At 47.3% G+C, this 22,740-nt stretch overlaps 3 protein-coding genes across 5 annotated transcripts in view; 1 reads left to right on the forward strand and 2 right to left on the reverse strand.

The window, feature by feature from the left end:
- LOC135814857 (microtubule-actin cross-linking factor 1-like) overlaps positions 1-1,533 on the forward strand; it is a 60,385-nt gene extending 58,852 nt beyond the window's left edge. For both annotated transcript variants that reach the window (XM_065328048.1, XM_065328050.1), the window contains one exon: positions 265-1,533. In XM_065328048.1, coding sequence (XP_065184120.1) covers positions 265-1,046 — 782 coding nt within the window. In that variant the 3' untranslated portion in view covers positions 1,047-1,533. The remainder of the gene's footprint in view (positions 1-264) is intronic.
- On the reverse strand, positions 1,323-13,831 carry LOC135814858 (cilia- and flagella-associated protein 45-like). Of its 2 annotated transcripts, none has more exons than XM_065328052.1 (19): positions 13,576-13,831; positions 10,085-10,201; positions 9,635-9,743; positions 9,266-9,323; positions 8,918-8,984; positions 8,457-8,534; positions 8,098-8,181; positions 7,474-7,560; positions 6,988-7,074; positions 6,511-6,574; positions 6,316-6,343; positions 5,236-5,428; positions 4,943-5,026; positions 4,295-4,408; positions 3,342-3,421; positions 2,808-2,883; positions 2,577-2,614; positions 2,165-2,341; positions 1,323-1,667 (listed from the first exon to the last, which is right to left on the reverse strand). In XM_065328052.1, the coding sequence occupies exons 1-19, from the start codon at positions 13,576-13,578 to the stop codon at positions 1,529-1,531; spliced, it is 1,683 nt and encodes a 560-aa protein (XP_065184124.1). In that variant the 5' UTR covers positions 13,579-13,831; the 3' UTR covers positions 1,323-1,528. The 2 variants fall into 2 exon arrangements, with proteins under 2 accessions (XP_065184124.1, XP_065184123.1); XM_065328051.1 differs by lacking the exon at positions 13,576-13,831 and adding an exon at positions 12,864-13,306.
- A 2,606-nt stretch (positions 13,832-16,437) lies between these two features.
- Positions 16,438-22,740, reverse strand: part of LOC135814859 (uncharacterized) — a 16,210-nt gene continuing 9,907 nt past the window's right edge. The window contains exon 10 of the mRNA XM_065328053.1: positions 16,438-17,919. Coding sequence (XP_065184125.1) covers positions 17,485-17,919 — 435 coding nt within the window. The 3' untranslated portion in view covers positions 16,438-17,484. The remainder of the gene's footprint in view (positions 17,920-22,740) is intronic.

Consider the following 22,740-nt stretch of genomic DNA (forward strand, 5'->3'; position numbering starts at 1 on the left):
CAAGTTACTGTATTGATCTGTTTCACTGTGTTTCCACATCGGCATGGTATTCTGCTTTGCTTGTCTTACCCACTTATACCCCCCCCCCCCCCATGTTTCTTTATAGCACCCCAAACACCTGGCATCTGTCATTTTCTCATCCATTCAGTCCAATCATTTCGAAATTGCATTTACCCCCCCCCCCCCCCCCCCCCCTATATTGTCCTGGTACCGGATACTATCATGAAATCTGAGCAATCCTCTTCCTGTTGTGTACCTTTACAGCCCAGGCCAATGCAGTGCTGCTGAAAGACCTGCGTGCAAGAAAGCTATCCGGCAACGCGGTCAAACAGGACTCCATGTCCTCATTCATGTCGCACACCCAGTCCAGCCTTCACCAGCGCCACAACCAGTCGCTGCAGGCAGCATCCTACGACGCGCATGCCAACGTCAGCAGCAAGTCATCCGGTGGCCGGCGGCAGAACGTCGTGACAAAACGAGTGCCGGTCGAGAAAGGCAAGCCGGCACCGCACGTCATTGACGGTGACAGCTCATCCCCACGCATACGTCGCACGTACAAGGTTGATGTACAAACCCACAGTGAATCGTGTGGTCATCATCAGCATCAACGTACATCCGGTGAGTACAGTCCGTTTGGCCCGCAGCCATCGTCTGCTCTGTCCAGTACGGAGTCGAGAGCTGCACGGCAGCGATCCACCTCGTCAGTATCACCCGTAGCCAAGCAGTTGACCTACACTACTGTTTCGGCGGTTCAGACAACGAGCACCAGTGCACGCTTGCCCGGCAGGCCTCCAACAATACTGTCGCCGCCGATTCAAGCACCGATACAACCACCTCCGGCAGCAGTGACGGCTTCACATACCACTAGGTCCAGTGCAACGTCACCCACATCCGCTGCCTCATCTGCCACACTCAGCCCCCGCTCGCCGAAACTCAAACGCAAATCGTCCTTCAGTAAAATACCCGTCCCTAAATCAGTGGCAGCACAGTCGAAAATTCCCTCTCCGGCTCAATCAAAAATACCGACCCCGAAGAAATCCAGGTGAATTACTTCAAACAAAACATGTGGACAACCATTATCTTCCAGTAGCATTCATTCGTCTTAAGAATCTCTAAGTAGTGGAAGGGATAAAAGTCAAGTAACAGATTATATCTAGACAGCAGCAGCCGCAGCAGCCGCAGTAGTATTCCAGAGTACTTTTATGGTGTGAAACTACTACTAATGAACATGATGCTCTCATGAACTTGTCAGTTGGATTCATTGTGTGTGTGTGTGATGACAATATAATTATAACATAGTACAGTCGTGTTTTGGAAAACTCTCAAAACCAGCTTATGTACAAAAACTCACAAGAATATTTTGCAAATCACAACAATAAACTTTCATGTTCATGTTTCATACTTCAATTCAACTTTTCTTTGACTGCTTACTTTAACTTAACCATCATGTTTGTTGCATCATCATAGTTTTGGTATTTTTGTGAATTGGCTGCAGGCCAAAAAAAGTTTTTAAAGAGCTCTCTCCGTTTTAGACTTTCTTGCTCATCGTGAAACTTGGCGGTGGCGCATGAATGTGGCGGCTAACTTGTGCGCAGTACTTGTCAGGGATGCCGATGTCCTTCAACGCCTCTAGTTTCTTCATCTTGATTGCATGTAGGCGCTCTCGTCTGTAAACACAGAAAGTAGTGGATGTACAGCAGATTGGACAAGAAGGTGTCATTGCTTGTTCACACTCCTAAACAGTGGGGCAATACCACTAGTATATTATAGTAGCAACTGCAATGGCCTCGTGGCAAATGCTTTCTTTGAATAAATATTCCATCGTGCACTGACTGGACTAAAAAAACTCGTTGCAATGCACTTTGGCGCGTCTCATTTTAAACCTGTTCCTGAAAGTTGGCTATGGGAATTTGTGCTGGGACCTATTTCTCAAACTCATATGACTTTATAACTGGGATAATCAATGAGTGTATCCGAAAGGCATTGAAATGGGTATCCGAAAGGCGTTGTACTTTTCAAACATGCTGTGGGTCACAGTGTCGGTCGAGTCTGGTCAGCCAATGAACACAATGAACTGCCTTAGGGAGTCAGGGTTCCTTGAGACCAGTTGATAGATTGGATGGGGGGGGGAGGGGAGGGGCACGCGGAAGAACACTGTGCCTACCTTTCCTGAGCTTCTTTGTCAAGGCGCCTGCCTTCCTGGAAGAAGTCCTGCCGCTGTTCCACTTGCTGAGCTTCCTTGTCAGTGATCTGTTTCCTGACAACAGATGCGTTCTTGTAGCGCGCTGCAGCTTGCCGCTGCTCTGTTTGCTTTTCCTCTTCCAGCGCTTTGCGCTGCTCACTGCAAGGAATAGAATGTACCACACAGAGAACAAAATGTACCGCAAACACGCGCACACAGCAACAACAACAACACTCGTGTGCTGTTTGCAAACTGAGTGCATCAAAATAACTCAACATGACTGTGTGGCTGAACGAAAAGAGAAAACTGAGAGACTGATTACGCCCACCTTCTGCATACATGTATACACAGTAAAAGGAAGCTAAATACTCAACATGTGCTTAGCAACTCTTACTGGACCATTGTGTCGAAGACTTGTCGATCTCGTGCCGCCTGCATCATGTGGAAAGAAGAGAAAACACAAGTGAACTAGTCTTAGCAAAGCAGTCAGATTAAACAACAGAAAACTGGAGCAGGATTTAAAATGGACAAAAACTTGAGTGCCTCTAATTCCAAACAATTGCCCATCAAAGGCGCAAGCATTGTCATGTGTGTGACATAATCCATGTTTCTATTCATTGCGTACCTGCACTGCCATGTAGTGTTCCTTATGATGCACTTGATCAACACGTGCCTGCCTTAGATGCTCGTGCATTGAAGTCCTGCAGAAGACAGTGCAAATGTACAAGTAAAACCATTGAGAATATAGTAAATAAGACAACAAAAACGCAGAATGATGCTAAAGTGCACAGGCGTAATGAATCTAGTCATGATATCCGGTGTTTACGGCAATTATGCGGCATTCAACATACTATTGACTAATTATTACAGTACTTGAATCTGTAGTACTTCATCCAGGGACAGGCTTCAAGGCAGTTGTTCCCTTGCTTTTTTTGTTGTCCGTGGCACCTTCCCTACAGCAGGACAATTCTGCCTCTTCTCTCCCCCTTTACCATTCAAATACACCCCTCCTCACATTTGATGTCAAAGGAAAATTACAACGTGTTCGTAGTTTAGTGTCAAAGATTCGTCAGAACAGTGTAATCAAAATGTGTTTGTGTTCCTGAAAAAGGCACATTTAACTAAATCAGCAGGCGACGCCGGGGAGGAAGGGTCTTACTCTTTTGCCACGCGCTCCCGTTCCTTGCGTCTCCACTCCCGCTCAGCATTTTCTTGATCTCTCTTGGCTCTCAGTGCATCCTAAACACAACGTCGACGACAAAAGCAGCAATTACGACAATAACAACGACAAGGACGACAGCAACGACAACAACGACGCCAACAAACAAAAAAACAAGTTGTGCCAGTGGCCCAGCAGAACAATCATTGGTAAGAAATCGGATCAACTCACGGTTGTGTAACAATGATCTCCCTGGGTTTTAGCAAGCTCCAAGCATTACAATATACATGCATGTACATGTACATACACAGAGATACATACACAGAGATACATACACACAGAGATACATACACACAGAGATACATACACAGAGATACATACACAGAGATACATACACAGAGATACATACACACAGAGATACATACACAGAGATACATACACAGAGATACATACACACAGAGATACATACACACAGAGATACATACACACAGAGATACGTACACACAGAGATACATACACACAGAGATACATACACAGAGATACATACACACAGAGATACATACACACAGAGATACATACACACAGAGATACATACACACAGAGATACATACACACAGAGATACATACACACAGAGATACATACACAGAGATACATACACAGAGATACATACACAGAGATACATACACACAGAGATACATACACACAGAGATACATACACAGAGATACATACACAGAGATACATACACAGAGATACATACACACAGAGATACATACACACAGAGATACATACACAGAGATACATACACAGAGATACATACACAGAGATACATACACAGAGATACATACACAGAGATACATACACAGAGATACATACACAGAGATACATACACAGAGATACATACACAGAGATACATACACAGAGATACATATACAGAGATACATACTCACTAACCTTCTCTGCCTGCTCATCCTTGGCCCTTTCCTGGAGCGAACGGAGGCGGGCAATCTCTTTCTCCTTTGCGATGCGCTGGCGTTCCGCTTCCTTAGCAAGTGCTTCCTCTCTTTCCTGCAAGAGGGGTTAGGGTCAGAAAATAATCAGATAGCGCAAAAAAACAATGACTCATTGAGTATGGCTTCTGGCAAGGTGCCACCATGCACATCTCCATTGAAGAGAGAGAGAGAGAGGGATGGTGTTCTGGGGGCCACCAACATCCACTTACTCATCCTGGAGTTGGCAATAACGTGGGAATGTTAACCATTTACCTTTTTTACAGGCCAACACAATACGTCCTTACCAACCAATTGTCCCAATCTTGTTTCCTTAAAAGCGGCCCGGCCACAACGCAGAGCAGGCATGATGAGCTCAAACAATAATCCAGCACCACTGAGGTCATACTGGAGCTTTTACTCTATGCCACAGCACTTGGAACAGTGCCAGCAGCTAGATACGAGCAAATGTTGAACTTTGTTGATCATGTGCAAAGCCTGTCCTTGCCAAATATTGTCTTCCCCATTGGTTGTAGATCTCTTGAATACGTTCTATGGGTATCTGACTCGGTGAACAGCATACAGATGTCAGTGTGCTGTTCCAGTCACTTACCGCCTTCTCACGCAAATACTTTGCCACTTGCAGCTCCTCCTGCTTTTCTTGCTCTCTCTTTACTAGCTTCTGTCGCTTTATCTCCTGTGATGCAAGAGAAAGATCAAGAAAAGACCACAGACAGACGTGCAAGGAAGTCAGAATCCTGATATCGGCTATTTACACTACACATGTACGGGTATTCACGGTTGGATGCCATGCAGAGAGGAACACCAGCCACACAAACTAGCACCGATACCATGCTGACAGCATGCATCCAGGGGAAACGAGACTTTCCAGCGTGCAAAACTCACCTCATTTGCCTTTCCCACCTCGACCATGAGCGCCGCTTGCTTTTCTTTCTTCACCCGCATCGCGTCCATGTCCTCTTCCTGTAGATGCTGCAGGTACTTGATCATTTGCTGGGTCTCCTGATCTTTCTTCTCCTCGTTGAGTAGTCGGTGCTGTTCCTGTTTCTCTATCTGAGTGCGCAGAACTGTGGCACCTCTGCCGAACGGAGAACAGTAGAAGAGTGAGGACAATGCATATGTAGCTACAGGTCTTTGCTTGGACACATGCAGAGGAACACACAGCTAGAGTGCCGTCTACGACCGTAAAATCTTAAATATCCACAACAATCGTACTATAGAGCATAACAGCCCGCCGCTGTGGAGAGGAGCACGTCGCTGTGGAGGGGAGCACGTCGCTGTGGAGGGGAGCACGTCGCTGTGGAGAGGAGCACGACTGATGGCTATTAGCACGTCTTCCTAAGGCAGTGCAGAATGCATGTACCGGAAAGTACCGTTGATCTACCTCTTTCTATCTTCTGCCCCGGTCAAATCTCTACCTGTGAAGCGAGTTCATCATATACGCTAAAACACTGCGATGAATCAACACATGCGGGTATCAACAATAACAGTCGGCAATAAGCTCCGACTGGTTGATACATTCCAGCACAAATCTAGTGGATGGTCGGCTATAACCTGAACTCTGCAATCTGTACGTACTCATCACATTGCACCTAACAGCAAGAGTACATATCCCCAGAGTGTGCAACGCCTGATCCAGCCCTGCATAGGGTCTTGGTCGAGCGGAATCGGATCTTCTGATGTCATGCGTACACTCCACACCAGCGCAAGGCCGGTCTCGAGGCAGGGCACTATTGTTTTTGATCCGAGAGTACCCGCGACTTCCCGGGTTCCCCTCAGATGTGTACGGTATTATGACGCAAAGATCTGATTACGCTCGACCAAGACCCTATGCAGAGCTGGATCAGGCGTTGCACACTCGGGGGGGGGGGGGGGGGTATGTACTCTTGCTAACGGGGATGTGCACCACGCATGGAGGCTTCAGCTACCATTGGGGATCTTGAAAAGTGTCTGCACGTGACTTACTCTAGTCTCTGCAGTCGTTGCTTGTTTTCTGCAGCAAAAGACGCATACAGAAGATGGATACAGGGGAGAGATAATAATTATTATGGGAACTCCTCAAGAACAAAGGCAAAGTCGGCTAAAACGGTGTTCTGAAAGCTCCTCAAATTCCTTTGCAAGCGTTGACCAACGTGGAATTCAAGCCAAGAAATATATTACCTTTCATTTCATGTTCCTCGATGCGTTGCTTCCTCTCCGCCTCCATCATGGTGTCCAAGCGTTTCTGACATGCAGGTGGGAAAAGTAGAGGGAAAATGCAGATGTCAGGGTCCAATAGACTTCTGTGTATTGACATTATCCACCACGTTGTAACCTATCAAGGTCTATCACACTCAGATAGTGTATCAATAGGCATTGTTCATCCCCCCCCCCCCCCCCCCCCCCAGAAATCAATCCAGCTCGGGTAACTATACAAAATGCTAACTTTCAATCTCGTCCAATATTCCTTGCTGTGGTAGCATCAAGAGTACTGCTGTTGGCCCAACCCCCCATCCCCTATTTATTACAACGGGAAACGTAAAATGTCCTGTTCAACCCCTGTATATCTTTTAGCTTTGACAGAAATCACGGCTCACTCTAGATCTACCGGTACATTCAACTTCTTAACAACGGACGACTTAAAGCCAGTTCACATACATCTTCATCTTCAAAACATGCAGCAAGTTCTTTCTTCTCCTCCAGCTGAAGGTCGCGTATCGCATTGCACTTGGCTTCCAGGAGGATCTAAATCACACATCGACAACAAATCAGGGAGGTTAGCCAGAATGCGACGTGTGCTTCCAGCGTACACCAGTTGCTCAATTCATGCAATCACCAGGTCCCCCCCCCCCCCCTCTCTCTCTCTCTCTCAATGTTCAATTCACACAATACAAGATAGCGTGACAAACAAGCCTGGACTGCCTCATGAGTGCACTTGCTGGTCCCAATTTTTTTTAACATAAGGTTGTCATCCTTGGCTGTTGGGTAGCAAACACACAGTAAAAATTAATAGTTCTACATGTAACAGTTTAAAACAATACATAGGTATTATCTGGTGTACTTGGTGGTATGAAAGGACTAGGTCACTAAACACTAGTAAACAGTCACTTATGCTTAAACTCCTACTCTATTGTCAGCGCCAACCTCATTCAAGTTCTTTATCTCATCCTCTTGTTCAATGGTAGATGCCTCGGCCTTCTCCTGTAGATGCTGTGCTCTCGCGTACGCTTCCTAAAACGATTAAAAAAAAGAAAGAAAAAGAAGAAAAAAATCAATATGAGCAGGTCTGATTCTTGCCATGCCAGATAACTGACCTGCAATCACACTATTACTACGTGCATACCATATCTTACTAGTGACCACTGTACACTCAACGACGGTATTCCGACAAACCGCGACAATTATATTCTTTCCACATCAGTACACGGCCGTGCTGCAAATATGCTTGTTAAGTTGTTATACTAGTATTGCCTTTTTATGAGGGTTGTGCATCAGGCTGCCACCGGCCTTGTTCAACCCAGGCATGAACACATGAGTGGTGCCAAACCATGGCTAGGGCTAGGTATCACTGGTGACTAACTGCATGGGTATTGGTCAGGTCAGTACATGTATGCGCGCTGACAGTGTCACGGAAATCTAAGATACGGCGTATAATCGGAAGACGCATCTGCTTGGCCCGTCCGGTGGTGCAACAGAGAGTAAGCGTGTGTTGAGGTGTGCATGAGCTTGGACTAATTGAAGTACTAATTTATCATTGTCGGCCAATACCTCTTCCAAGTCCGATGGCTTGGCATTCCGCTTCCTGGTCTCCTCGTAGGCTCGCATCTCCTGGCGTCGCATGGAACTCGCCTCCTGCATGCCAGAGGCGAGGTACATTTACAAACAGCGGACTAGTGGTGGATAACAATTCTAGTCCATTGGCATTGGCAGCCAGACCTGCCACTGACACGGCCATAACCGTGACAATGCACAGACAAATTGCCTAGTCACATACATGGACAGCAAGGAATATCAATGACAAGTGCAAAGCACGGTCACATGACACATGCACCCTGATCATCAGGGAAGTGTACCTAAACCACTCCCTGCTGCTGATCACCGTGACGACGCACTGTAATCACACTTACCTGTAAACCGGCTTCTAGTTCCTTTTGCTCGGCCACAAGGGTTTTGCGCTGCGCTATGCTTGGAGCCGTGGCACGTTGCTGCATACACGAAGCCATGCCACAGATAGAAATCGCCACAGACACAACAGCATTCAGACAATCCGAGGGTCAGATTTGTTTATCGGGCCTGCGGTATGCATATGCGCGATTGTGAGCATGTGTGCATCACCAGAACCCATGAACACATAGACCTCTTTGCTGTTAGTGTGCTCAATGTCTCACTACCTACACATGTACGCAGCATACAAACACTGTGACTGGGCATGTACTTTCAGTTCCTAATCTACAGATACATAGTATAATTATTATTAGTATTACACACATGCACAGTGTATCATCGACTAATAGGCCTGTTTAAATACAGCGTGTAGGTGAGAACTACTGGCAGTGAGAGTCAGATACATGAGCGCCGACGTACGCACCTTGATGCGGTCAAATTCCGACATTGGCAGGATGACGGACTGTCCCGACGGGTCCTTTTGAGGAACACTGGTATATCACAAGGCAGGCACCGGCACCCATAAGCACAACAAGCGGCGAACATTACACATGTCAGAACATGGAGTTCTGAATAGGGCTACTGGCAGGACTATGCAAAAGGGGGTTTTCAGGAAGTAAGTTAGTTCACAAACAAGGCAAAGCTTTCCCAAAGAGCCATTGAGAAGCATGCAGTCATTGCTGTTGATGGCAGTAAATCCTAACATGAAATCCATAACATCCTTCAACTGCCAGGATTATGACAGGACGTTCGGGGTCGAGTCGCTGCTTACCGCAGTGTGCGAATTAGATCCTTCGTCACCAAGTTAATTGTCTCCTGCTTGGGCTTAGCTGATTGGCAGACAAAGAAGAGAATACCAGTGGCATACTTAGTACACAGTACAATCATGTGTTAGTAACGGTTGATGGAGATGCTATAGAGGATAGCAGTATGGAGCCTGACCATCTACAACAACGTGATTCCATACATCTGGGAAATGTTGGCTCCACTAAGATTTAGAGTAAGGATATTATCGAGAGCCAGAGCACCGAGCAAGACGGCCACTAACATGCACACACACGAAACTCTACCAATGGAGTTTGCACGCATGATTCTCTTTCTGCATACGCAGAATAACGTGTGCAGCAGCACGTGAACTCACCAGGCAGTGTGGCCAGGCCTTGTAGCTCGCGCTTCTCCGCCTCAATGTTCCGACTCCGCATTGTCGTCTTCTTCTTGCTGGCCTGGCCACCAGTAAATAAGGACTCGTCCTGAGGTAGCAAACGGATCCATAAAAACACCAGCAAAAAAATCCATAGAGTATGTGTGATACTGATAATCACCGATCACATGACCCTGGTACATGTGCTCATGATCAATCATATGACCCTGGTACATGTGGTCATCACCGATCACGTGACCCAGGACAGCACTAACTTATAAACAATTGTAGTCCAGCAACAACTGACAAACATGTGTCCTGCCTACAGTGGGCTTGATTAATGTGGACAATGTTAAAACTATCTACCAAACAAGGTAGAACGTAGATGTGGCAGTTCAGTATTGGTTCGGGGGCGAATGGATGAATGTACAGTAGAAATACGCTACATACCACAGATGACTTGCCAGCCAAGCGCCGGTATCTACTGGTATTGGTCTTCTTGGGGTTGGCAGCAGCACCGCTGGCTCCAGAGCCACGGGTTGATGTCGACACACTACGAGCCAGCTCCTATACACAGCACACAGCACACACGCGGACACAGAGAGGGTGAGTACACACCGTCATAGCCACACACTCTAGTAGTAGTGTCCCTGAATGGTAATAAAAGTGCAGACAATGACACTGTACATCTGACACACAGTTCTCCAACTTGACCTACCTGGGAAGCAACAGCGTGGGGTGGGGAACGGTAGTACTTTACGGTACTTGCTTTCGCCAAGAGTAAATACGCTCCCAAGAGTGTGCAACTCTGGATACCCTTGCTATGGGGTCCGTTGACGGCAAACTCACATCACGTGATGTAGCATTCGTTTTGTACGTTCCAAAAGGGGAAGTATGGTCTAAAATCAAACTCCACTACGGGTAGTCTTCGGGGTGCTGAGCCGAACAGCCTTGGTCCAAAGAAGCGAAGATATTCCCCTCGTTCTCTATTCCAATCAAACTCGCACACTTCCTCTAAAACTAGGGGAGTGCGCCTTACTACCAGTCGGATAAGGATTTGTGTGGACAATGGCCCCGAAAGTGTCACATCGTTTTTCTCGAAGCAGGGATGAACGTGAAACACCCAGAACCAGTGGCAGTAATCTTCTGGACTCTGAATCAGATTAGCTTGGTCCAAGGAGGCTGTAATACAGCGCTCAGTCCTTATTATCTATCGAATGCGGTCCTGTATTGATGCGAAATACACAAGTCACCTGGTCACCGTGCCTGTGCAGATCAGCAGGCATGATGCATGCAACAGACTGCAATACATGTGACTCAAGTACACTGACACAGCATCACACAAAGAGTCCATCACCACTTGATAAGCTGGGTACATTCTACCTCCTTGATGAACACTTGGTCCCAAAAGGGTGTGTGACCTTTGAAGAGTTCACCGTGCATTGCATTGGTCACAGGGAGTGCAAGTTGTTGCACGAATGCATGGTGCACTGCACTGTACTGGCACGGTGACCAGGTAACTGATGTGCGCGTCAGTACAGGACCGCATTTGATTGATAATAAGGACCAAAAGCTGTATCGCAGCCTCCATGGACCAAGATCATTTGACTCAGCATCCAGAATACTACAGGTTCTGGGAGTTCCACGCTCATCCGTACTTCTATAAGAACGAAGTAATACTTTCAGTGACATTTTCCACACGAATCCCTATCTAATATGCGGCACACTCGCCAAGTTTCAAAGGAAATGCGCGAGTTCGATTGGGACTATAGCTAGCCTAGGACAAAGGGAGCGCATCAGCTTCCTCAGACCAAGATCGTTTGACTCAGCACCCCCGAAGACTACTAGCCGTGACATTTTGATTTTAGATCATACCTCCCCTTCAAGCCAAATTGAAATGATGTATGAATCAGGCTTTATGCTAGTCATCAGCAATTCAGCAGGACCGTGGCTGATATCCGAACTGCACAGACACTGGCCTAAGTTCTAGCAAGTTGTACATACATGTAATACAAAACGTGATCTGAGTTTTCATAGTATGAGACAGGGAGTCGTACTCCCTCGTATGAGACCTCATATGCACAGTTGCACACTCTTGGGAGCTTATTTCCTCTTGTTTTTACTCAAAACATGTCTCCTGTTCGCTTTCAATGTAGCAAAGGTGATTCTCAGCTAGACGGGACCCCGGATGATCTACAACGCAGCGCAGCCGATCTCAAAGCATATGAAAGGATAGGAGGAAGTTCAAGTTCCGTAAGTTTATGGTTCAAGTACTCATGGCAGTATTTTAGGAGGAACTTGTTTTCGTGTCGGCACTTTGAAACAAGGTCTGAGTACTCGTTTAGGCAGGATGGGGAACGATATCACCATGGTCAAGCCAGAAGCCTACATCAAGCGGGGCCACAAAGAAAACTTCTCCTGAAGCATTGCATGCCGGCTCATAAATCCAGCCAAATTCAAAGTCTGCACCATTAGCTGGATTGGAGAACCAAGCACCGTGACAAAGCCTATACTAATATCACAATGGCCAAGCCAGAAGCCTGCATCATTGGCAAGCTAAACAACCACAAAGAAACTTCTCCCGAAGCTTACCATACCGGCTCATAAATCCAACCAAACCGAAAGTTAGTATTATTATTATTATTATTAAATTTTGAATAGTTGGTACCATCAGCAAGAATATCTCGAGTAACATCGTCGAAACCCAGCACCAAACCCAAGTGGACACACTTGTGACCGTCCTCCGCGGCTTCACCCAGCCTTACAACATGCCGAAGTACAAGCGGAAAACAACCTCGCTTAGCTAGGCCACCGAACCTGGGACCCATAGTGCCATACAGACCCTCGCACCCCAAGAATAAAACCCTGCCATTACAGTTCATGTCTCGACAATACATGTAGACAGTACGTATAGTGTTTCCATACGTGCCAAGCATCCCAATTTGGCCGGACCGTCCCCATATCAAGGGTGGCAGTAGGCAAGTGCATTCATCGTATGCCTCACAGCTACATTTGTATAAATTTTCATACCTAGGACTAGGACTAGGACTAGGACTAGGACTAGGACTAGGACTAGGACTAGGACTAGGACTAGGACTAGGACTAGGTATGTCATTGTCCCGATCTCAGGTTTGCAAAGGTTGACAGGTATGTGTTTCTAATTCTATCCAGCCTTACAGCTGCGCCGGTAATAGGAAAGGGAAATAGTCCACATACTCCGTGCACCTACCGCCACCGAGTGTACTTCGTTGAACCGCGCGGCTTTCTGCGAACCCAACCCCAGCGCATGCTGGTCGAGCGTCTGTATGTCTGGCTGGAAGTACTTATTGGCGAGCGCTATAAATGAAGGCATTCTGTAACGACGCTGTGTACTGACCGCTGTGTAATGACGGTAGACGAGTAGCAATTCGTTTTGCTCCGCCGCCGCCGATACCTTCAAAGGAACCTTTTTGGTGAGCCGTTTGCACCGGAGTAGGTGGTTGGCCAAAGCTATACAGAACAGGAGCTCTGGTAACTCATTGAGTCCTGCCTGAGCACATTTACGACCATGCCAAACATTCCGTGGTTGTCGAGTAGGCCCCGAGCACACTGATCAGAGCTCAGCAAACCGTGCTGCTCTCTGCAAGAGAAGGCGGACATTGTAGTGGCTAAACTTCTGAAGCAAGACAAAAAAAGCTCGAAACTGAACGAGATCGTGATATTTCAGCGCGATACTGTGGTTTACATTTAGCTGCGCACAGTCTAGTAAGTCACTGTGCAAACGATTACGTACACAACAGCGAGGCACCTAGCCACTGCGAGGTGCTAGTTGCTACAGTAGGTGTGACACCAAACCATGTAGGCAACTGGTTGGCCAGGCCAGGAGCAGATCTATCTTCGCAGAACAAGAAGTCAAAATAGTCTCTCAACGCATGATATGAACGAACTGATGTGTTACTTACCATTTTCGGGAAGGGTGTAGACTGCGCACTGGTCGGTCGCACCTGGCTGCACTCCAGATCGCAACTCTCCTTCGCACGTCTGTGGACAGCAATCGAAAGGAATCCACCACCGGCCAACAGCTGAGTAGAAGTGCTATCGAGAACTCTACAAAAGTAGTTGAACAGCACAGTAACACCTTGAGCTGTCTGAATCCAGCACGAGCTTTTGCTGCCTTCTCAAATCAAACCCTCCTTCCTCGCTCTTCGTGCCTCAAGATCAAGTGGCTCAACGCAGGTACACACAGATGTCAGTCACTGCTTTAGCTGCGTGTGCTGTCGACAGCATCTTCACTGCACTTCGTTGCGATGGTTACGGTTTCGTTGCTAGCTATGGTCGTGATCATCAAGTAAAAGCTCAAGACTACGAGGAAGAGTAGTAGTAGTACTAGTACTAGCACTACGTAGTAGAGGATCAGCTGGTTCGATCGAGCCCACACTAGGAGCAAGAGTACTCTTGCTAGGAGGGAATACCCCCACACGCGGCAGCCCACACACCACAAGATGTAACCATAGTAGCAGAGAATTAGCCATGGTCGGTCACACCGCATGCACTGGCGCATGGCATCTAGATCTAGCCTAGCCTACATTAAATAGACCAATCCCGAAAAGATTGTCTGGGTTCGTGAAAGGGGGCACGCGTGCAAGCCAGCACGTGTGAAGTGTATCGTTTTGTATTCAGTTTGTGTGTGTCAGCTCATGGCGGAGGAGAGAGAGACTTTTGCTCGCCGAGCTGAAGCTAAAGGATTTGATGGAGTCCTGCCAGCAGCTAGTCAAAGGACCTTCGGTACCTTAGGCAGACCCTGACGGAGTTTGGAGGCCAGATAGCTCTCGGTGAGGAGAGAAACATTCGCGTGGCGATCGACTCTCCGTAAAAAATGCAAGCTACATAGCGCCGACATACTGCAACAGCTACGATTTCAGCTAACTTCTCGATCTGATGCTTCACAAAGTTCAACTATTTACAAGTCCTGACTGTTGTAGTCTGAAGCTGGAGTCTCATCGCCCACCTACAGGTAGCTTTTGGAGCTGATGGATTTCCCGACTTGGACTCCTTCCGCAAACTCTCGCAACAGTACTACAGAGTATGCTGTGTTTCCGCACGCTCGTGTCGACATGTCACATACTGTACATGTACCGGGTCGCGGAGGAGCTTGACGACCTCCGCTGCCTCCAGGTTTCCGAAATGCTGCCGTCGTCTTCGTTGATGTCGCTGGTGACATTCTCCCCTTGCAGGACGTGCACATAGTTGTCGTCCCGGGGGTAAAGACTATGTTGTCTTTCGAAATATTTCTTCATCACGCTCGCGCGAATGATGTTTCTCATCATGAACTCGTTCCGACGGTGTGACACGGCGATGGTCTTTGGCGGGGCACTGGCTTGGCGAAAACGATATCTTCTTGTGCAATATAACATTGATCGGCTGCAGATGAGTACAGTCACTTCGTGGTTGGTCCTATAGGAGGGCAGCTGCCAGGAAAGAGGCAGGACTCATCGAAGACGAAGCGCTCGCAACAAACAATAGCACTCGAAATATCTCGTAAGATTTAGGGCCTATCGCTTTGAGCCACAGCGCTCACAGCCTTGCCTACTTCATCAAAGTGAGCTCTACATGTTCGTTGACCTCTTCACACTACACAGAAGAGCGAAACAAGGATTATGTCTTAGCATTTCAACTCCAACAGCAGACCATTACCAGTGCGAGAGAGAAAACTACAAAGGGCTTCGCTTTCTGTCGCATCGTCTCTCTTGCATGCAACTAACGAGAAAATCGTGTACTTACCCTCGCATTCACACGCGAACTATCAAACACGTCCTGTGCCGCATGCTGATCAGGTAGTGCCATGTATGTGTTGTACAGTGTACTCTCAGTTGACATGCCCCCTTTCGAACCCAGACAATCTTTTCGGGATTGGTCTATTAATTGTTTAGCCTAGGTACTGACGTGACAGTCTGTACTTCTAGGTACCGGTATGAACTATGATACGGTAATAATTATTTTCATGATAGCAGCACAACTTTGCCACAAGGCGGAGGACACTACTGTAAAATGAGAAACTTTCGCTAGAAATTAAATTTCGCTATTTTCGTGACCATCACGCATTCGCGAATATAAAACGCCGCAAACCCCTCCGTACATTGATTGTAGACAGTACAAGATCCAACTGAAGAGATAGAATCGCAAAAGTTTCTCATCGTAAACCAGCCCAATTTATGAAAACGCTAAATTTGCGCGCCGCGAAAGTTTGTCGCTTTACAGTACTCACTGGTACTACAAATGTAGCACGCGCACGCACACACACACCCACACCACACGCACACACACACACAACACCACACACGTACGCACACACACACACACCATTTGACGCCCATCGCCGGGGGCGATAACGGTGATGCTACAGCAGAAGCCATAGCAACTTGTGCTGGGATTGCACCATTCCACAGCTTGGCAACCTTGCAAGGCTGAAGAATTGACCGCCACTATTCAGCCTGGTCTACACCACACAGCTATGAAGTGGCTTTTTCTGGCCAGTGAATCCCTACTTTTTGGTCTTACACTGGCACACACACACACACACACACACACACACACACACACACACACACACACACACACACACACGTACACATACACACACACGTGCGCCGCTACCGATGATACCGGGGTGTGACACAGCTATGAAGTGGCTTTTTCTGGCCAGTGAATCTCTACTTTTTGGTCTTACACTGGCACACACACACACACACACGCGTGCGCCGCTACCGATGATACCGGGGTGTGGTCACAGTGTCAGTGGCGGTCACACAACACTACAACAAGAGTACTACGAGTACAGAGATGGTACTCGTACAGTCTATAAGAACAGAGATGGCACAGTCTATAAGAACAAACGGACACAACAGGCATATTGTGGGTCCGACTACACAGGTTAAATCCAAAATAAAAATAAAAGGAACAAGGAATCAAATGAAAATGGAGCCTGTCGCACGGAGGAATACGAACGTGCAAGCTTGACACATTCGTAGAAGTATTAAACCGTAATAAGAAATTAGAATGGAATGGAGTCAAGCGCATTGCAAGTACAGCTGTAGCAGGAATTAGCAAGAGTTAGCAGGGCGGGCAATATTGGACTACAGGCTGGGCAAGGGGAACACAACCACTGCATGAAACGTGACTACAAGCTGCAGCCGTGGTGTAGAGAGTTAGTTAGTTTGGAGTTACATTATCTGTAGCATTGACCAGCAGGCAATATGTTTCGACCGGCGGCTCTGACGGTAAGAAAAAAATAGGCAATTGACCACTGAGAAACTAGTGACCAGCACCTTTACATAACATCGTGTGGGCACATACACTCACACGCACACACTCACACGCAAAAGCACACACTAACTAAATAAGAATATCGTTGACCATGGTAGCCGAGCAAAAAATAGACGCATAACGAGGCCCAGCAGACAAGGCTCCCCAAGGAGCTTGCCAACAGCAACCAGGAGCAAAATCCAAAGCCTTGTCGGATGACTGCTTGGAACAGCAAGAAAAGAAGCAGCAAGCCTGCAAGCACCAGTGGACATTGTCCGGGTTAGTAACTGAGCACTCAATGCCAGTCAAGGCACTATGTTGACAAGGACTAAAGACGCTCAGCTGCTGAAAGAAATCAGCGCAAGTCTGTGCAAGGAGTTTCAGTCACACGGTGTTAGAAGCGGAACACGAGATGAGGGACCGCAAGCAAGTGGAGTTTCCCACTGAGAGAGAAAACATTTGGTGCGGTTAAGATCATGGATAGTGTTTTTTTTAAGAGGGCTAGAGAAAATGGGTGCCTGCCACACACACACACACACACGCACAAGCTGTGGGTGGCTTCTCTATTGCTACCCAAGACTATCTATAACAGTGTGTACGCTAATCTGAGGGGAGCCGGGTAAGAGGGACGATGTGGACGCACCGTGGGAATCAAACGAGTCGCTCAGTGACGGCAGGTGGATGCTGATGTCACTGATGTCCAGGCAAGCTGAATCGCTGCTGTCCAAACTGTATCTGACTTTATGGCCGAGTGGGAGCATCGGTGGCGCAGATAAGGTCTTTGACGCTTGCTGCGGCCGTCGTGTCACCTCTACCTCCTCATGCCCAATACGTGCCTGGCGTCGTGTGACCGGCTTATCGCTGGTCTTTGCACCTATGTTGCCGGCAACACCGAGCGGCTGGGCCAGTTGAAGGTGTATCGCCGGTGTCACTGACAGGTGAGGCATGTTCTGCTGTGCCTTCCCGCGGGACAATTTCGGAGACTCGCAAGGCGATTCGTAACCCTGACAAGACACAACAAACACACAGCAGCAGCACATACATTAGCTGAATACATGGAGGATATGCAAGGACGTCACATCCATCTTATGTGAGAGGCAGCTGAGTGGCAAAATGCCCATTTATGGGTTAGGTGCGTACACAGACCCCTTGTATAGAAGAACTTTCAGCGGCAAACGTACTACACGTGTATGCGACGTACATTGCATATCCTCTACAGTCAACTTCGCTTATAACGACACCCGGCGGGGCATCAGAAAAGTGTCCTTATTCGCGAAGTGTCCTTATACCCGAAGTCTCATTATATGTGTTACAGTAAGTGAGTTGGATGGGACTTTGCTCTGGGCATGAAAATGCTGTCGTTATTCGCGAATTGTCGTTATGTCCGCAGTCGTTATTCGCGAAGTTGACTGTATATGGTTACAAGAGGTCAGAACATGTAAAGGGAGAATGGCATCAATATGCAATGGCCAATGTTAATTTCTTTTTCGGGTACTAGTATCCTTTTTCGATTCCAGCTCGAGGTGATGTTGGCCTCTGATGGACCCCTATTCAACTTTCGGGTGAACTCTGCCTTATAAAGGAGTGTGTGACTGCATACACATTCTCCACCCAGTGCCGCGGCAACACATACAGTTCAAAAGGTCATGGGAGTGTAGTCCCCTCCCCACCAGAGGGCAGAGAGTTGTATCCAAAACTAACCCAGCAGCTAGCTACCCAGAGTACATGTGCACTGGGTTGTCACTCAGTATTATGCTGCTGCAGAGGCGCGGCAGGCATGCCAGGCAGATCCTCAAGGCTCAAGCGTTTTCGATCAGAGACTATGCCATTACGTCATCATGTGAGGTGCTTGCATGGTCTCAGGGAGTGGTAAAACACCGGTATTTTACGACTCCCTGCGTGGAATGATATCACAAGCACTGGGGGTTAAGGTTTGCCATGCCTCTTGAGTCATGACACACAGTGTGTATGATGTCATCCACACAATCTCAATAGACTGCATGAGGCGTCCAGGTTTTAAGCGTCAAACTGCGCTGGACTTGCTACAAATGGCAATGCTTGCAAGCGCTTGTGAAACGTTTTGCTGTCAGTACACTTAATGCTGTGCTTGAAATCAAGTCTCTCTCATCACACTGAGCTGTGTTGTTGCAGAGTTTCTAATCGTTACCAACATCCAGAGCAGCTGTACTGCACCAATCATACATGTACATGTACCTTACGTAATGCCCTACCGATCACCAAGTGAGGCAGGGTGTCACGCAGTTCTCCAACACGATTACCAGCTGCATTGGTAGTAACATTTCAGCCAGCATGACTTAGCGCACGCACGCAAACACTGGCTTGCTGGTCACCATTTAGCAACACATTCATACTGGACGTCCGCACCTTAAAAGCCATGGAGGTGTATTCGATTATAAAGCCAGTCTCAGTTAGGGCCGATTTCCACTACGGTACCGTGAGTGCCGTGCCGTGAGTACCCATGGTGATTTGCTCACGTGAGGGGCAGTTTTGGCGCGAGTTCATTCCGTGGGTCGTGCTGTACCGCGCCGTGGACATTCCGGTGCCGAGGGTCTCTGGGGGGGGGGGGGGGGGGGGGGGAGAAATGGCATGCCGTGGTATTCCGTGAGGTCGAATACAGTGTGTAGTAGGTATTTTACTACTTCCTGATAGGATGTTTTTCTTTCTTTTGTATTTGTGGTACGAAGTGTTTTCTTGGCTTTTGGCTTTTCGATTGGTTGATTTTTGAGCTTTCTCCAATCATCTCCCCGGGGCCCCTGCTATTTTCCCTCCAGACCAAAGTCAGAAATTGGCAAAAATGGTGATGTGGCCTGCCGACGGAATGCACGGAACGACTGTGCGCAGGTGTAAATCACTCTCAGCTCCAAGCTCTTACCGTGGGGTACACGTGACCCACCCAAATCGTCGGCACGGCACTCATGGTGCCGTAGTGGAAATCGGCCCTTAGATTTACACCTGCGCACAGTCATTAGTGCATTCCGTCGGCAGGGCGGATCACCATTTTCTCAATTTCTGACTTTGGTCTTGAGGAAAAATAGCGGGGGAGATGACTGGAGAAAGCTCAAAAATCAACCAATCGAAAAGCCAAAAGCCAAGAAAAACTTCGTGCCACAAATACAAAAGAAAGAAAAAACTTCCTGTCAGGGAGTAGTAAAATACCTATTACTCACTGCATTCGACCTCACGGAATACCACGGCATGCCATTTCCACCCCCCAGAGGCCCTCGGCACCGGAATGTCCACGGCACGGTACGGCAGGAGCCACGGAATGAACTCGCGCCAAAACTGCCCCTCACGTGAGCAAATCACCATGGGTACTCACGGCACGGCACTCACGGCAACGTAGCGGAAATCGGCCCTAACAAAGCCATGACATTTGAAGTATGTTTTGTAAAAATGAAGAATAAGTATTAACCTGTCAAGGCGACCACTCGGATAAGGCGACCGACCACCTGTCTCAGAAGACCACTGCAGCCAGGACCAAGGGATGCTATTTCCAGTCAAATGGCACTGGATAAGGAGACCACCTGGTTACAGAGACCACACTTTGAAAGTCCCTTGAGCAGTCGTCTTAGACAGATTTCACTGTACTAACTATCTTACAGCCCAGCAGGAAGGGTGAACAAGTGGATTTAGATTGAAATTTGTGTGGATTTTGAGTCTTTATTTTGACTCCTATGGCATGGTGTAGTGGGTGAGTCATTTTGCACAGCAGTACACCTCAATCTGCTCTATTCCTCTCCCAGTGATGCCGCAGATCCGTCAAATGATCACGGTGGTCATGCAAAGAGGGTCAACTACTACCAGTAGTAAAATATGAATGAATAACAATAACAGTGTCACTGTATGCAACGTTGATGCAGGGTTCTGGGAAAGATAATGTTCAGCGTTGCTGTGGCCCTTTGCCAGATCTTTACAACAAGGACTATGGCCAGCATCACACTGGAAGTTTACCACGGTCAGCGGCTACCGAGGTTATACAATTACTGTAAACCACCCTATATTATTACAGGGTGCGACAGAGCTCTCGGCCATTGAAGAAAATGTTGAGTCACCTCCACCATTACACTGCGCTCTTTAGCCGACTAGACCCTCCTGCACACAACCATCACCACACCCTATATTGCGTCACTAAAGTTTTGCAATTTCTCAGAACCAGCAAGTTCACGATGGCAAATGTTTGCGGAGCACTGTGATCACACATACACACCCACTTTTGAAGTTTGATGTCACGATGGTTAATATTCGCGTTATGCTCTTCTCGCAAAATTAGCAAACTGTTTAACATTAGACAGGTTACAGCAAGAGTACATAAACCAGAGTGTGCAACTCGGGATGGTTCCTGTGGGAGCGTAATTCGTGCACTACGTCATTTCTGACGGCATGGTAAGCCACAGGTACGGTGAAAAGTTGCGTAACCAGTCGCGGTGGTGCAGTTCACTGAGTTTGTCCTGATTTCGGTTTTTTGAGACGGATAGCCTGGTGACTTTACTTGTCGGTGGATGTACGCAGCGTACACAGTCACACAAAACACCGAAATCCTGAAACAGGACGTCTAAAATCAAGCAAACTTGGCTGATTTCCGGGCTATGAAACATGAAAATTTGAGCTCTACGCAAGTCGCGGCTTGGCTGATCTCATCAGGGTGACGTAGTGCACGAACTGCGCTGTTTCAGATCTGATATGCACAGTTGCACACTCTGGTTTATGTACTCTTGGTTACAGTTACAGTACATCATTTATTTGACATGGTTCATATCGAGTGGCATGATGGCAAGCACTCCTACTCAATACGAAGCATATGCTACAATGTCATTCATGTACTCTATAGACTATGACTAGCAAGAATAGCGGAGAGTTGTGCGACTCATCACGGAACCATCATCATTGTCAGCTGGAATGCTCATAATTATCATCATGGGTTGATGAGCTCAAGTTGTACCAAATACTAGGCCTAGACACGCGTCAACGTTTCATACACAGCGTTGAACCCAGTACATGCGGTATTCACTGTTGAGAAAGATGGAGAATCAGCTACACCAGTCAGCACAAATATTTATACGGTAATGTTTACATGGGCATTTCAAAGAGAGATCTCATCACTGCGAACGTGAACAAAGCCAGCAATTTACACAGAGACAGCCATACTGGCAAGTGCACGCAATTAGTGTGTGAAGGAGACATGCAGAGCTAGATAGGAGTTTGGGGTCAAAGAAGAAGTACACATATTATATACATGCATACATCAAAGTATCAGAGTCACAGGGCTGGTTTGATTTCGGACATTGCTTGTGATCACATTCAGATCATCCTAAATCAATCAGTGGCAACGCAACATTTACATTAAAAGCGATGGCTTATCGATCAAACCACTTGAGTATCAGAATATCAGCATTGATTAGGATTAGGGGTGAAAGTAGGCACTGAGATCCCGAGTTCGAGTACTCTGATTTCTCCGATCGAATATTCGAGTATTTTTCATCTCCTAAAAATTGCACACCAAGGGCTTTAAAATAACATGATACAACCCTGATTGAACCGAGTAGCCGTCATTTTTCTCGGGTATATTGGGCGGTGGGTCATTTGGGCTCTCTCTACTCGTGAACAAATGTTCACCACACAGTCTGCACATCACCATCTGCCGACTGCTGCCCTGAAACTGCAGATTTCTGTAGTAAATGCATGTACCATGTATGAACGAGTACTCTGATTTATTCCGAGTACGATTATTTTTGAAAAAACCGAGCGAGTACTCGAGTACTCGGTATAATTGTTTCACCCCTAATTAGGATGGAATAAGCAGGGCA

This window comes from Sycon ciliatum, chromosome 4, assembly GCF_964019385.1.
Source record: "Sycon ciliatum chromosome 4, ocSycCili1.1, whole genome shotgun sequence".
Classification (NCBI taxonomy): Eukaryota; Metazoa; Porifera; class Calcarea; order Leucosolenida; family Sycettidae; genus Sycon; species Sycon ciliatum.

Bases quoted from the DNA above. Each gene is read 5' to 3' on its own strand.
- LOC135814858 (XM_065328051.1), bottom strand. From the start codon at position 12,986: ATGCCTTCATTTATAGCGCTCGCCAATAAGTACTTCCAGCCAGACATA. The intron at 9,324-9,634 runs GTGAGTTCACGT...TCTGCCAATCAG, and splicing joins AGGCCTGGCCACACTGCCTG to CTAAGCCCAAGCAGGAGACA. The intron at 8,182-8,456 runs GTAAGTGTGATT...TCTGGCATGCAG, and splicing joins AACTAGAAGCCGGTTTACAG to GAGGCGAGTTCCATGCGACG.